At 47.9% G+C, this 15,293-nt stretch overlaps 1 protein-coding gene across 1 annotated transcript in view; it reads left to right on the top strand.

The window, feature by feature from the left end:
* Nucleotides 1-1,300: 1,300 nt before the first annotated feature.
* Nucleotides 1,301-15,293, top strand: part of TRPM2 (transient receptor potential cation channel subfamily M member 2) — a 56,974-nt gene continuing 42,981 nt past the window's right edge. The window contains exons 1-4 of the mRNA XM_074964138.1: nt 1,301-1,471; nt 10,379-10,628; nt 11,512-11,597; nt 14,365-14,533. Coding sequence (XP_074820239.1) covers nt 10,464-10,628; nt 11,512-11,597; nt 14,365-14,533 — 420 coding nt within the window. The 5' untranslated portion in view covers nt 1,301-1,471; nt 10,379-10,463. The remainder of the gene's footprint in view (nt 1,472-10,378; nt 10,629-11,511; nt 11,598-14,364; nt 14,534-15,293) is intronic.

Raw genomic sequence — 15,293 nt, 5'->3', positions numbered from 1 at the left:
AGGTGTCCGGTTTTCAACTGAAAAGCCCGGTCGAAAAGGGACCCTGGCGGCTCCGGTCAGTACTGCTGACTGGGCCATTAAAAGTCCAGGTGGCGGTGCTGCAGGTCTAAGGCAGGCTAGTCCCTACCTGGCCTGGCACCACGCTGCACCCCAGAAGTCGCCAGCAGGTCCGGCTCCAAGGTGGGGGGTCACGGGGCTCCGCGTGCTGCCCCTGCCCCATGCACTGGCTCTGCACTCCCATGGGAGCTGGTGGGGGGTGGTGCCTGTGGGCGAGAGCAGCGTGCGGAACCTCCTTGCCCCCCCAACTAGGAGCCGGACCTGCCAGATGCTTCTGGGGCACAGTGCTGTGCCAGGTCAGCCAGGTAGCCTGCCTTAGACCGGAAGCACTGCCAACTGGGAGCCACCCAAGGTAAGCCTGTGCCCCAACCATGAGCCCCAACCCCCTGCTCCAGCCCTAAGGCCCCCCAAACCTGGACCCCCCCTCCTACACCCCAAACCCCTCATCCTCAGCCTCACCCCAGAGCCCACAACCCTAGCCCAGAGCCCTCACCCCTCTTCACCCCAAACCCCAGCCCAGAGCCCCCTCCCACACCCTGAACCCCTCGTCCCCACCCCCCCCAGCCTGGAGCCCCCTCCTGCACTCCAAACCCCTCATCCCCGGCCCCACCCCAGAGCCCTCACCCCCAGCCCAGAGCCCGTACCCTCTCCTGCACCCCAATCCCCTGCCTCAACCTGCAGCCCCCTCCCGCACTCTACATCCCTCGGCCCCACCCCCCAGACTGGAATCCCCTCCTGCACCTCAACTGCATAATAGGAGAGAGAATGTATGTGAAATGTGACTTTATTGCCATGAACAGTAATTTAAGGTTTAGAGTGTTTACTGCATATAATGCTAAGTATAGTGAGATTTGTTATCTACTCAGGACTTGCCAGGCTTGGAAATAAATGGACCCAAGTCTCCATCTAAGCCGTGGATATGCTATTCTTTTCAGCAAGTATTCTTGCAAATGGGACCCTCATACATAACAAAGCAGCCACTGATTAAGAGTTGTGAAGAGTGGTTCAGATTTTGGACTATCATTTGCATTGTTAAGATGAAGCTACTCAGGAGAAAGAAAGTGCCTTGACAGGCTGTGGAATGGAAAGGGTTCCTCTGCAGTTTACAAAGGGTGTGTGACTCACCAAGGTCTAGCAAACTCTGGATTGTCCTTATGCCTAAAGCTCCCTAGCAGGTCTAGGGACTGCTTCTGCAGTCTGATTTGCTGGAAGGCTGCCAACAGCAGCCCCGTCTCCTCCTCCTAACTGCAGTCAGTCAGTTCAGAGATGCCTCAGCTGATTCTTCTCTCATCACCTGGGTCTCAACTAGTCAACTGACCTGCCTGGAGGGGGAGTCGAAGGGACATTCCCCATGTCTGGCACCGAACGTCTGAGCAGGAGATGCAGGAAGAGGCTGCACAGCAGGTGCAGGCAGGTACATTGTTTGGAATGTACAGTTTCTGTGTCGGGTCTTAGCAGATTTTCAGGAACTTCAGTCAGGGCCTGGAAGCTGCAAAGCCTGGGAATGGCTGTCCCAGACAATGTCAGTTGCACCCAGTGCCCTGCAGAAGGACAGAATCTGACAGAAATGCCCCTGAGGGCTGTCCAAAATTGCTCAGGAATCAGGCTACCTGCAACTATTCTGTAGGGCAGGGCTGCAAGAACCCTTTAATCCATTCAAAACCACTTTGGGGTCCTCACCACGCCATGCGCATGTATGCATGTGACACGTGAGAGCTCCTGTGTGCATGTGCTCCCTGTAAGATAGGCTGTGTGCATGTCCGCCTTGGAAGATGTGCATGTGCGTCCCTTGTGGAATCCTTTGTGCCTGTGCTTTCTCTTAGTAGGCTCCTGTGTATGCAGTGCCCATTGGAGGGCCCTGTGTGAACGCCCGTCAGCGAGCGCTGTGCGTGCTAGGCACTGCTGGCTAGTTTAGGGTGTACCACAGGCCTGAGTTTTATCCTGGTCTCTGTACAAGCAGATACCAGAGAGGGTGAGATGGGATTGCCTTCTACTGTTTGATGGAGGTATTGAGCAAAATACAATATTAAATAACTGTGATTTTGTTCAGCCATCTCTAGTGCATGTTGAGGATTTCTTTGATGTAGGCCAAGGCCCTCTTTAGCCAAGATACTGTTTTTTCCCCCCTAAAAAGTCCCTGCCTCATTCCATGCAGAGGGTGGCTACATGGGCACCAGGTTTGTATAATTTTTGGTGGTGCCCAGAATGGGTCCAAGCAGAGCCATCCCATCCATAGGACAGACCAGGGCAACCGCCCCCCAGTCCTGCACTTTGGAGGGCCCTGTGCTTCAGGGGGACACGGGATCCAGGGCAGCCTGGAGGGGTTAGCAGGGGGCCTGGCGCCAGCAGCAGCGAGTGACACCCCCCCAGCCCTCTCTGCTCTGCCCTGCTGGCTCCTGGTGACGCTCGTGGGGAAGCTGGAAAGAGGCAGGTGGGGACCGTGGCTTGGGGTGGAATGGGGGCAGGGAGGGGGCAGAGCAGGGGCGGGGGCTTGGAGGAAGGGGTGGAGTGGGGGCAGAGTGGGAAGAGGAGGTGTGGGGTGGAGCAGAGCAGAGCAGAGCAAGCTGGGGCCGGGTCGCTCACGGCTGCCAATGTCAGGCCCCTCGCTAACCCCCCAGGCCACCCTGGACCCCATGTCTCCCTGAAGCGCAGGGCCTGCCAAAGCGTGGGGCCTGGGGCAATTGCCCCGGTCCATCCCATGGACAGGACAGCTCTGAAAATATAAGCCCAAACATTGGTGGAGCCAGGCCCCAGTTCTTGAATATTGGTGGAGCATGGGCACCCCAGGCCCATATAACTCGCTGCCTGGGGTGCCCATGCTCCACCAATAGTCAAGAACTCTGGGAACGTGGAAGCGTCTCAGTATTTCTCTCTCTCCACTCATCATTCAGTGTGTAACCCCCCCGAGGCCTTATTTACTGCAAACCATCCCAAATAGCCACTAAATACAGAATTATCAGACTCTGGGCTTGCTCATCACTATGAGGCACTTGCTCATCATGAGTGCCTCATTCCCAGATATTAGTGATTTTGTCTTTATGACTCCCCTGTGAGATAGCAGTTTTTGAAAATTTTACCCATGGGGGCCCAGCTTGAGACACCAATCAGTGAGGTCCCCAAAAGGTAGTGTACATTTTTTCCAGCTTTTGATCTTGGCAGCCCCCTTGGACACATGGAGATAATATGCAGCTAAATGATTTAGGAGCCTTTGTTCCATTTTCTAAAGAACGCTAGCAGGGCTGTCCTTAGGATTTATGGGGCCCTACGCAGTATTATTACACTGGTGCCCCTATGCCCGATGGCAGCCCAGCAGGGGGGCGAGGGGGAAGGGATGAGGCAGCAAAGGATAGCGAGACGCCTGGCCCACCTCACAGCAGCGGAGAGTCACAGTTCCCCACAGACACCCCCGTACGCGCTCCCTCACCGCAGAATGGACATGCAGAAGGTACCTAATTAAAAGCTCTAAGCTTGGGAATAAAAAAAAAAAAAAGTCAGTCACAGGTTTTTTGAGCTGCCCTGAAGTTTGTCAGACATTTATTTGCAAAAACTTCGTAGTAAGGGCAAGTCAGCTGTCTTGCTCAATACAACATTAAATATTATCGGATGCATCATCACGAAAGCTTATGCTCAGATAAATTGGTTAGTCTCTAAGGTGCCACAAGTCCTCCTTTTCTTTTTGCGAATACAGACTAACATGGCTGCTACTCTGAAACCTGTCATTAAATATTATGGAATACCTGATGCAGCTCTTCTCTGATTTACATTTTCTTAATTGGTATTTCTAAGCTGATTTTATATTTTAAATGTACTCTTAAGCCTTCATAAAAGTAATAAGAACATAAGAATGACCCTACTGGGTCAGACCAAAGGTCCATCTGGCCCAGTATCCTGTCTTCTGACAGTGGCCAGTGCCAGGTGCCCCAGAGGGAATGAACAGAACAGGTAATCATCAAGTGATCCATCCCCTGTCGCTCATTCCCAGCTTCTGGCAAACAGAGGCTAAGGACACCATCCCTGCCCACCCTGGCTAATAGCCATTGATGGACCTACCCTCCATGAATTTATCTAGTTCTTTTTTGAACCCTGTTATAGTCTTGGCCTTCACAACATCCTCTGGCAAGGAGTTCCTCAGGTTGACTGTGCGCTGTGTGAAGAAATACTTCCTTTTATTTGTTTTAAACCTGCTGCCTATTAATTTCATTTGGTGACCCCTAGTTCTTGTGTTATGAGAAGTAGTAAACAACACTTGTCTACTTTCTCTACAGCAGTCACGATTTTATAGACCTCAAATGATCTCCCCTTAGCCGTCTCTTTTCCAAGCTGAAAAGTCTCAGTCTTATCAATCTCTCCTCATATGAAAGCCATTCCATACCGCTATGAAGAGAGAGATTAATAAGACTGGGACTTTTCAGCTTGGAAAAGAGACGGGTAGGGGGAGACATGATTCCAGATCAATCATTCCAGATTACTACATATTTAACTCAGTGAAACAAAGACATTATTTTAAATTAATCAGTCACAGAGGTTTAGTGTGTTCATAACAAGTTCATTGCTTTTAGAAAAAGGGAACACTAACTTACTTTGTGTGATCTCCATAACAATAGATATGTTGAACAATAGACAATTAAATTTGTTATCTCCATAACAGACAATGACATTTCACCAACTTTAAAAAAAATATGTTTCCAAAGATTTTAGGCACAACAAAGGATTTTATATTTTACTAAGGTACTGATTTTGCTGGAGAGTTCTCTTAAAACTAGTTCATCAGATAGTCAGAAGTAAAGAAAGGGAAACTCTTTGTCCAGCTATCCGGAGGGAAAGGGGTGTTTTCCCTTTAAGGGCTCTCTTTGGGGTGGGGATGAGGGGGTTGTGTGTGTGTGAAGGGAGAAAGGGATGGGCAGAAAGGACAGGGAGACTTTGGAAGCAAGGTTTTTTTGTTTTGTTTTTTTTTTAACTATAGTAATTAAAATGTGTATTTTAGATAAGGGTGGTCTTTTGAAGGATTTATTTAAAAAACTATGTCTGAAGATCCAAGCATTTAAGGCTAAAGATGATTGTGCATCTAAAAATCTATGCAAGGATTTTTTAGAGATGTGATTTTATAATCTTCAACTCACTAATGAAATATTTTTAAAGCAAATTTTAAACTAAGGTCCTGTAGACTAACATGTTCTGAGTAAATATTACAGTAATGCACAATGTTTTTGTCAGTAAATTCAGAAACTGACAGTATAATACCTGGGGCTTGGCAAATGACTGTTAAATGGAATCATTACCACTTGAATGGCTCTAACAGTTTCAATGTTGTGCTAATAGGTTTGGCAGGCTAGAAGCTTTTTCACTTTTAACTATTCAATCCCCTCCCGAGGAAGACTCACCAGGCTGCAGCAGCCAGCTGTGGGAGTCTGCAGGAAGTGTCAGAACAGGGATAGGTTTCAGAGTAACAGCCGTGTTAGTCTGTATTCGTAAAAAGAAAAAAGAAAAGGAGTACTTGTGGCACCTTAGAGACTAACCAGTTTATTTGAGCATGAGCTTTCGTGAGCTACAGCTCACTTCATCGGATGCATAGCATAGGATATGCTATGCATCCGATGAAGTGAGCTGTAGCTCACGAAAGCTCATGCTCAAATAAACTGGTTAGTCTCTAAGGTGCCACAAGAACAGGGATAGGAAGAGCCAGGAGGGTGGACTCTAACACCCAGTGGTGCCCCAAATTTTCAGGTGCCCTACGCAGCCGCGTTGTCTGCGTATGCCAAAGGACAGCAATGAATGCTAGGCACACAGGGCTAAGATGCTCAAAGGCACTTAGGTACCTAGCTCCCATTGACATCCATGGGAGCAATGGGAGTTAGATACCTAAAAGCCTTTGAGGCTTTGGGCCGAAGAAGCCCACGTCTCCCTGCAGGTCAATGGGATTTCAGCTCCTGCATGCCCCTAAGTCACTTTTGAAAGTGGGATGTAAGTTGCTAAATTATTTCAATGGTTTTGAAATTTTTCATGGGGGCCGAGCACCCACACAACCTGTTGACTTCAGTTCCACGTGTGGATGTTCAGCCCTTAAATGAGGTATCTCAAGTTAGACTCACAGAAAATGAGAAGTACAGAACTGGAGGCCACCTGTGGAAACATTTGGTGTGATGATCTAGCCAACACCTGCATGTAGGAGAGCAAAGGCCAGAACCTAGGTCTCCTTGGTTGCAGTCAGCTGCCTTAACCACATGCCCATTCTTGTTCCTCCTGTAGTTTTCTGCCTCATTCCTGACACACTTTCCAACTTTTGCAGTGAAAAAGCTAGGGATTCTACCAACAGTAGCTTCATTTCCTGTTTAACTCCAATGCATTCAGGGAGCACCATCCAGCCTGTGCACTGAATGAGGCAGTGGTTCTGTGGGGGGGAAGATACAGTGTGTGATCATTAAATTAAAGACAACATCATAATACATGAGAGAGCTGAAGTAAGGTTGCATGGGTTTGTCTTCATTTTGGTGTTTCCTAACTTTTCGGTGCTTGACTTTGCAAGCTGATTAAAAGAATGTAGATCTAGTTTATTGTATGTAATTTCCCAAGTTATTTTAAAAGAAAGATACACAATCTATCAATTTCAACAGTGAGATAACCAACCAGGCATCAACAGGGCCATCAGTCCATGGTCTTCGCCCCCATAGCACAGCCCTCCACCATTTGAGCAAAGGGCTAACTCCATAGCTGCCAGTGGCAGAAGGGTGTGAGCTCTTCTGTAGACCAGCCACTAAAGGGGGATGCAAGACATATGTGCCTAGATCCTAAATACCTTTTAAAATCTGGGCTATAGAAACCATGGGCAACCTATGCAGGAGTAGCCCCATTTCACAGGCACATAGCTAAGTACATAGAGTAGTTCCCTTTCCCTTCCTTTTTCCGCCTGAGAAGTGTGGGGCTAAGCAGCTGAGAACTGGGGGTAAGATAGTGGAGACTTGGATTCTATTCCCAGCTGTGACAGAAATGACTGAACTCTTCCAAAAGAGCATTCAGCCTGAGGCAGAGAGCAAACATAGACAATTGCAGCCTGAACAACTGGCAAAGCAATTCAGCCTGGGGTTATAATTAGCCATGCTGGGCAAGCTTAGTTGTAGGAGTTGCTACTATCAAGGTATAATACCATCAAGGATTAGCGGTCTTTGCCTCTCGATGTCCAGCCTGTTTCCTTTGAGATCATCAGACACATAACCACAGAGGACACACTTCTCCCGGGATGAATTGCAGCTACCTCTGGGGTGGAATACTGCACCTGTACAACTGTTTATAGCAAGACTATGCACCACTTTAGGATACAAGGTGCAGTTTGAAAATGCATGGGGAGTGTAAGTACAATAGGCAGAATGCAGTGTGATCAGGATTCTGAGGTTAATAAGGTAGCTACTCCTACACAAAGAGTGGGGGAGTGGTAAATAGAGAGGGCAGGTCCCTGGTACAGAGCAACCTAGGCACAAGCGAACAAGCATTTTAGTACGATCAGATACAAAGCCATACATCTAGGTCCAAAGAATGGAGGACATGCAGGATGAGGGACTATCCTGGGAAGCAGTGAGTCTGAGAAAGACTAGGCAGTCATGGTATATAGTCTGCTGAACCCAAGCTCCCAGTGCAACTCTCTGACCGAAAGGGCTTATGCAACCCTTCATGAACAGGGGAATCTCGAGTGGGAGTAGAGAAGTTATTTTACTTCTGCATTTGGCACTGGTGCAACTATTACCAGGACATGTCCAGTTCTGGTGCCCACAATTCAAGAAGGATGTTGATAAGTTGGAGAGGGTTCAATGAAGAACCACGAGAATGATTAAAGGATTAAAAAACCTGCCTTATAGTGATAGGCTGTCAGGATCCTATCCAGGGTAGTCAGGACCAAAGGTCAGAGCTGGGTCAAACCTGAGACTGAGAGCAGCAGAGGAGTCTGTAGTCAGGTTCCAGGCTAGGGTCAATACCAAAGGTCAGGAGGCAAGGTCCAAATCAAGCCCAAGCCCAGTAATAGTAGCTATTAGAGATCCACACTGTTGCCTGGAGACTTCCTGGAGTACCCCTGGGGTTTATATATGGCAGGGAGCCAATCAGGAGCCATGAGGTTGCTGCCTGTCTGTCCCTTGAGGCGGGACTTCCTAGGGGCTGTGTCTACAGCTGGTTGTAGGTAGTGGAGCTGGAACTGGAGCTGGTTACAGCTGTTGCTTGGTGGTAGCATGGTGCTGTTTGCTGCCTAGCAGCTCTGCAGGGCTAGGTTTAAGACCCACTGGGCTTTACATAGACTTAAGGAACTCAATATGTTTAGCTTAACCAAGAGAAGGTTGTGGGGCAACTTTTCAAGTGCCTCCATGAGGAACAGAAATTGGAAGCTCTTGAGTCTAGCAGACAAAGGTGTAACAAGATCCAAGGGCTGGAAGCTAGGTAAATTCAGGCTAGAAATAAGATGTGCATTTGTAACCGTGAAGGTAAGTAACCATTAGCACAATTTCCCCACAGCTGTGGTAGATTCTCCATCACTGGCCATTTTAAAATCAAGATTGGATGGCTGGTTGTTTTTCTAGAAGATCCACTCTAGTTCAAACAGGAGTTAATTCAGGGCTGTCCTATGGCTTGTGTTACACAGGAGGGCAGACTAGATGATCACAGTGGTCCCTTCTGGTCTGAAATCTATGGAAAGTGCCAGAGAGGATCGCAATGAGCAAAAGAGGACAGGAACTTATTTTTACAAAAATATTTTATGTGAAATGTGGCATTTGCAGCACAGTTACACCAGCTAGTGCCATACTGGGGTATTGGTCTCATACTGTGCAACCTACTGAATTAGCCATAGCATCTCAGGGACCTTAATGGGGGAGACAAAAAAATTAGCACTTCCAAGGAAACAACTGTACATCAAGACTATAACATTTAATCCTATCCCATTGCTGGAAAACTGGCTTATTTGCTCATGACCCAGCCAGACTGTGATGTGGTGGAGGCTGATCGTTCTGCAGGTATATGAATAAATAATAATCATAACATGTTGCCTTTTTATAGCACGTTCCAGCTGAAGATCTTAAAGTGCTCCGCAGACATAAATGAAATTTAGCCTCCTGACACTGAGGGCGCAGTTGTGGCTTTAGACCGCAGCTACAGGTAGAGTCTGTCAGGCCAGCAGGGCTCCCACAGGCAGTGTGCCTAGACCTCACCCCGGGGATCTGGGAGTGAGGGTGAGCTTGGAGGGTGCTACACCCTTTGAAAGGAGAGAGCATGCACTCTGGCTGCCTGACATTCTAAAGACAGGACAAGTAACATACTAGCCGGGTGTGGTGCAGGGGGTAGCTGAGGGTTTGGTCTGTATGCACAGAGCAACCTGGATGAAGGTGGATAGCTGGTGTGTAGCCGGAAGGTCCTTGAGTCACCCCAGCAGGGTGAATAGGGAAGACACATGGGATTTCTAATCTATAGAGAGAGGGTGGATCGGATAGATTGGGTATTTTCCCATTTGGTGGAATAATGGCTTCGGGTGGGCAAGGTATCATTTCTGGGCTGTGTGTGGGAGATGTGATGTGTTGAGCTGAGTGAGGAGTTGAATCTCTGCTCTGTGTATGGAGGGTAACAAAGAAGATGGCGGTGTCTATGGTTATTAATGAGAGGCTGATTTGGAGAATGGTCTGTGGTTGTGTCTCTGGGTCATATGCCATGGGTTATAGATAAAAAATTAACAACTCAGCTGTCGGTGATATAGATATGAGCCCACAACTAGGCATACATATTAATATGAACACATAAATATAGATGCAGTGTATGTTACTGTTTAGTTTTGCTTTTTTAGTTAAAATCTTCCCTATTTCATCATTTAATTGGTTTAATTTGCAGCAAGGGAGATTTAGGTTAGATATTAGGAAGAACTTTCTAATTATAAGAATAGTTAAACACTGGACCAAGTTGCTGAAAGAGGTTGTGGAATCCCCCTCATTGGAGGTTTTAAAGAACAGGTTGGACAAACACCTCTCAGGGATGGTCTAGGTTTACTTGGTCCTGCCTCCGTGCAGGTGGATGGGCTAGATGACGGCTCGAGGTCCTGTCCAGCCTTACATTTCTACGATTCTGTGATCATTCATTCGGGGCCTGTTGTAGGAAAACAGCAGATTAATTTAGAAGTCTGTGCTGTCTAGCTCATAGCATAACTGGTCTAGCTCACATCTGAAACAAACCCCAAAGCATGCTGGGATTGGAGGGAGAGGATTCATGGTGAGGGGTGTTCTCCTACCAGCAAGCACCAGCTAGAGTTTCCTTGTGTTTCTGATGCATGTTTACTATTTTCTGTTTCATTGCATTTCAGGACTTCTCGGCGTAACAAACTCGAGAGGCTGTGCTGAGGGTGACGAGAGACCTGCCCCGTAGCTGGGAGTGGCAGGCAAGCCAGAATGCTACCCCCAGAGCTGAATGGAGTCTGCCCTGATGAGGGAGACAGCTACGTTGTGCATCCCAAGATCTGCGACCTCAGAATGGTTCCCAACCTCAGACGCAGCAATAGTGGCTTCTGTAAGAGCAAGAGGAAGGCTCACTTTGCCACTGGCAATAATGAAAAGGCAAGTTTAGACAATGCCAAGGTTAGGGGGAGGCCAGCAAATACACTGACCATGTGTAAGAGTCAGGGGCATAACCAGGAGATGCTCCGAGCCCAGGGGTGGGTTGGTGGGAGTAGGCTGAAAGGGGCTCTCAGTCCAGGAACAGAGTATCATTTGGAGAAGGTAGTAGTTAGGGTCATTACATGCTTTTCTCCAATAGCCAGGGAGACAGACAAAGTGCCCTGGGAGAAGTGGACACATGGAAGAGAACCGTTCTGACGATCCCATTCACACAAGGTGAAAACAAACCCACTAACAGCATCACCCCCAGTCCCAGAGCTGGAGTGAGAGAGGGCAGGGCATTCACATACCTTAATCCTTGTCTGCAGGGGCCAGTGGCGCACCTGAGCCCCTCTGGCCAACCCCCTGCTCAGGTGATGCCCCCTTCCCTCTGCCCACCTTCCAACCCTAAGGAGGGGGGATTCCTTAAAGGAGCCACAACTCCTTTCTTCCTGTGTGACCAGACAAAGCCCCCACCAATTTAACATGAAATAACTCAAGTTAACCTGCAACAAATTCAAAGTGTGAATAAGCTGTTAGACTCAGCCCTTGCTGCTCCTTCATGTCTTGTCATCCTCAGCTTTGGGCACACGTCTATCTCTCTGGTACACAGTGTACTGGCAGAGTCCTCACTCTGCTAGCTGTCTAACTGAAAGTGTCAAATTCCCCTTGGGTTTCTTGCAGTTGTGACTTTTGTTTCTCTATGTACTGGCTGAGAGCCCTTGCACGCTGCATCTGTGATGTGCCCCTTTTTCTGTGGATCAGTTGTAGGAACCTATGTAATCTGGTCTTTGTCTGAAACCATTTAGGCCTACTGTTCCCCTTATTCTCTCCCCCACCATAGGAGAATCTCAGCTCGTGGATTTCTGAAAACATCAGGAAGAAGGAGTGTGTGTACTTTGTTGAAAGTTCCCAAATGTCAGATACTGGGTAAGCCAAATGCATGGATGTTTTCCCCCTTCCGTCTGCTTCTTGCTTTCCACCCACATTGCAGGAAAGTAGAATCAACATCCAGTGTTAAGCCCATTTCTGTTACGAGGAGAGGAGTGCAGTGATGGTCTGGGAGCCGCACAAAGAGAATACAGGAAAAGATTTCCTGGAGAAGAAATGTTGTGTTTCTTCAGCTGATTCCACAGTGCTAAGCACAGCTGGTTGAAAAATGTTGTTCTTATTCCTGTGGAAAACTTTGATGGAAACAAAAACAAAAAAATGTAGCTTTTGTTTATATTTTCTACAGAAAATTTGGATTTTTTTGGTGGAAATTTGAAAATGGATATATTTTGATTTGTAAATGCAGCCATGATACCTCATGGGAGTTGTAGTTCTGGTGCCACATGCTCCCATCAGGCAGGCCATTCAGCTGGGTGCAAGGTCACACTGGTGGGGGTGGAGTGGCATGCTCTTCCAAATGGTGTCCTCCAAGTGGTGTGACCTTACACTTACCATGAGCGCAGGGTCATGCCAGTGGGGGTGGGTCCATGCCATTCCCAGAAGTACCACATTTTCTGGGAATGCGTGAGTGGCCACCCTCGCTCCTTTTCTTTATACTGACAATGTATACTTATACTTATGACAGTTACCACCCTTTGAAAAGTGCTTTGAGATCTTCTGATGGCAAGCACTGTATAAACAGCTAAGCATTATAGGAATTCTTATTATTATTTATAGGCTGAGCTGTCTGCTTGGATATTTCCCATGATGCACCACAGTCTCCTCTCTTGGAGAGGGAAGGTGGTGCAGCATGAGAGTCCCTGGTGACGGTGCATCATGGGAGGTGTAGTCCAGCTGGGGAGCTCCGCCCATAGAAGTGAATGGAGATATAAAGAAACTGAACTACAATTTCCATGAGGCTCTGCAGCAGTATTTCCAGATGGAAATATTTGGGGTTTTAGACAAAACATTTCAGTTTTTTGGGTGTTCTGTTTTTGAACAGAAAACTGAATTTTTTTGCAGAAGGTAGATGCTTTCACAAAAACATTATTTTAGTCAAAAATCCAACAAAATTGTTGATCAGCTCTAATGTAATGTCAGGCTCAAAATCTGGGCAACTACTCTCCCAGGCAAAGTTGCAAACATGGGTAATCCTCATAAAATCTCCAGTATTGTCACTGCACGTTGCTGATGACTGTAGTGAGGTTGCATTTACTTCAGGAAAATATACTACAGTAATGTATTACTATTGCAGCATTTAGAGTCCCCACTGAGATCAAGGGTCCACTGTGCTAGGCACTGCACACAGTAGGAGACAGTTCCTTCCCCAAAGAGCTGACAAACCAATAGACAGACGCTGGAAGAACCGTTATCCTCTTTTAGTAGTTGGAGAGCTGAGATCCACAGAATTGAGGCCTGAGCTCACACAGGGAATCGGTCCAATGCTTAGCCACAAGTCTTGGCTTGTTACAGTGTTATGAAGTACTGTCATCTATAATAATAGGAAACACGCTTGCCAGACCAAGAGAACTGGGTTCCTTCTGCAATGCAGGTGCCTTGATGTGGCTCCTGATTGCTTGTTCACCTACTGACTAGTTCACAGCACTGAGCAGTGTGCATCAGGTCTCCTGGACACTGGTGCAGATTAGTGAGCTTCTACCACACTTAACAGGTCAGTGGTGCAAAGCTCTCTGCCCTACAGCTGGTTGGGAATTTTCAATCAAAACGACTTGTTGATGGAAAATGCAGTTTCTGCAAAGTTAAAATTTTCTATGTGAAAATTTCTATTTTGCCTAAATTTTTCAATATTCCAATGGAAAAATATTTCATGAACTATTTCATTTTGGGTCCATTCACCATTGGATTGTTTTTCCCTTTGGTGGTGCATTGCCTCATGGGAGTTGTAGTTCCAGGTGATTCTCCCCCATGGGCTGAGCTCCAGGGCTGGACTACATGTCCCATGGTGCAGCATGTGGTGTCCCTTCAGACTGACCTGTGTGGTGCATCATGGGAGCTGACTATAGTGCATCACAGGAGATGTAGTCTTGCCATGGAGACTTGCCATTGGGGGCATTAGGACATGAAGCACCCAGAACTACACCTCCCAAGAGACAATGCAAGGCACTACTGGGATGTGTAACTTAACATTGAACTGACTCAGAACAAAATGATTTTCCATTTCTGAATCAATATTTTCCAGAACTTTTTGTTCCACAATTTTTAAAATATATTTTGGCTTAATTTGGGGTAAAAACAATGTCCAGATATCGGAATGTCCTGCAGAATGGAAATGCTGATTTTTGCTGCGTTCTACCATGCACAATGATCTCTTCCTCACAGTGATTTCTCCTCCATAGCCAATAGCTGATGGGCAAGCTGGGCAGGAGATATAAGCTCCCTAGTGGCTGGTGTCGGGAATTTTCAAAGTAAGCCATTGCCACTGCTTCCAGTCTCATACTCATAGACTCAACAGACTCATAGAATCATAGAATATCAGGGTCGGAAGGGACCCTCAGGACGTCATCTAGTCCAACCCCCTGCTCAAAGCAGGACCAATCCCCAACTAAATCATCCCAGCCAGGGCTTTGTCAAGCCTGACCTTAAAAACTTCTAAGGAAGGAGATTCCACCACCTCCCTAGGTAACGCATTCCAGTGTTTCACCACCCTCCTAATGAAAAAGTTTTTCCGAATATCCACTCATCTGCCTGTAACTGCCAGAGACTCCCCTTTTGAGTTCAGGGAGTTGCTGATTCTGTTTTCTTGCAGGAGGGTCATGTGTGAGTGTGGTTACCCCAGGGAACAGCACCTGGAAGAGGCTACAAAGCCATCTGTTTTCCTGGGGAAAGAATGGGACCCCAAGAAGCACATCCAAGAAATGCCGACGGACGCATTTGGTGATATCAGCTTTGTAGGTCTGGGACCAAAGGTGGGAAAGGTGGGTCAGTCCCTAGTGTCTAGGGGACAGGGATCCCATACTGAAACCTTGCTGCTCGGCACTTGCAGCTGATGGAATGGGCGTATTTGCCTGCTTTTGATGGTAGATGAGGAGAGGCTCCAAAGGCAGCCCTGGTCCCAGCAGAGAAAGGGAGGGGGCAGGTGGGGTCACCTCCTTCACCCTGCCAACCGCCGGAGCAGGTCTGGGGAGAGGGAAGGAGGCCCAGGGCCAGGACGAGCAAATCTAAGGTCTCCTCTGAAGCCATTTGGTGGGCCAAGATTCAGTGTGCGACCTCCTCCGCTCCTCCTGCCTTAGACCCCTCGGGGTCTGAATGCCATGGAGGTCGGAAGGAAGAGGTACAGCATCCAGCTCTGAGTCAACCTCACACTCCCCAGGGCCTGGCACTAGAACAGCAGCAGCATCCGTCACTCTGTCATCTCAGCCTCTCCTTGGAGGGGGGAATCTGTCACCTCGGGGGTGCTGTGCAGTGACAGATTCAGCTGCCAGCCTGGACTGGCCCTGAGGTGATGCATGGGGCAGTGGAGGGAGATGTTCCTCTCACGCAGCCCTTGTCCTTTACAGGAAGGTGAGGAACTGGGGTGGGGAGAGAAGGGAGCTGCCTGGCCTTGATTGCCTAGAGGAAAGGAGTTTGATTCTTGCTGTGTTGGCTAGGATGAGTTCCTGGCTGGCTTTGCTCTCTGGGTAGGTGCAGTGGGTTTTATTCCGTCCCTTCCCTGTGTTTTGCACCCCCCACCACCCT

The sequence above is a fragment of the Natator depressus genome, chromosome 9, assembly GCF_965152275.1.
Source record: "Natator depressus isolate rNatDep1 chromosome 9, rNatDep2.hap1, whole genome shotgun sequence".
In the NCBI taxonomy this organism is placed as follows: Eukaryota; Metazoa; Chordata; order Testudines; family Cheloniidae; genus Natator; species Natator depressus.
Note: the sequence above shows the minus strand (reverse complement) of the source record. Positions and strands in the feature narration are given on the sequence as shown.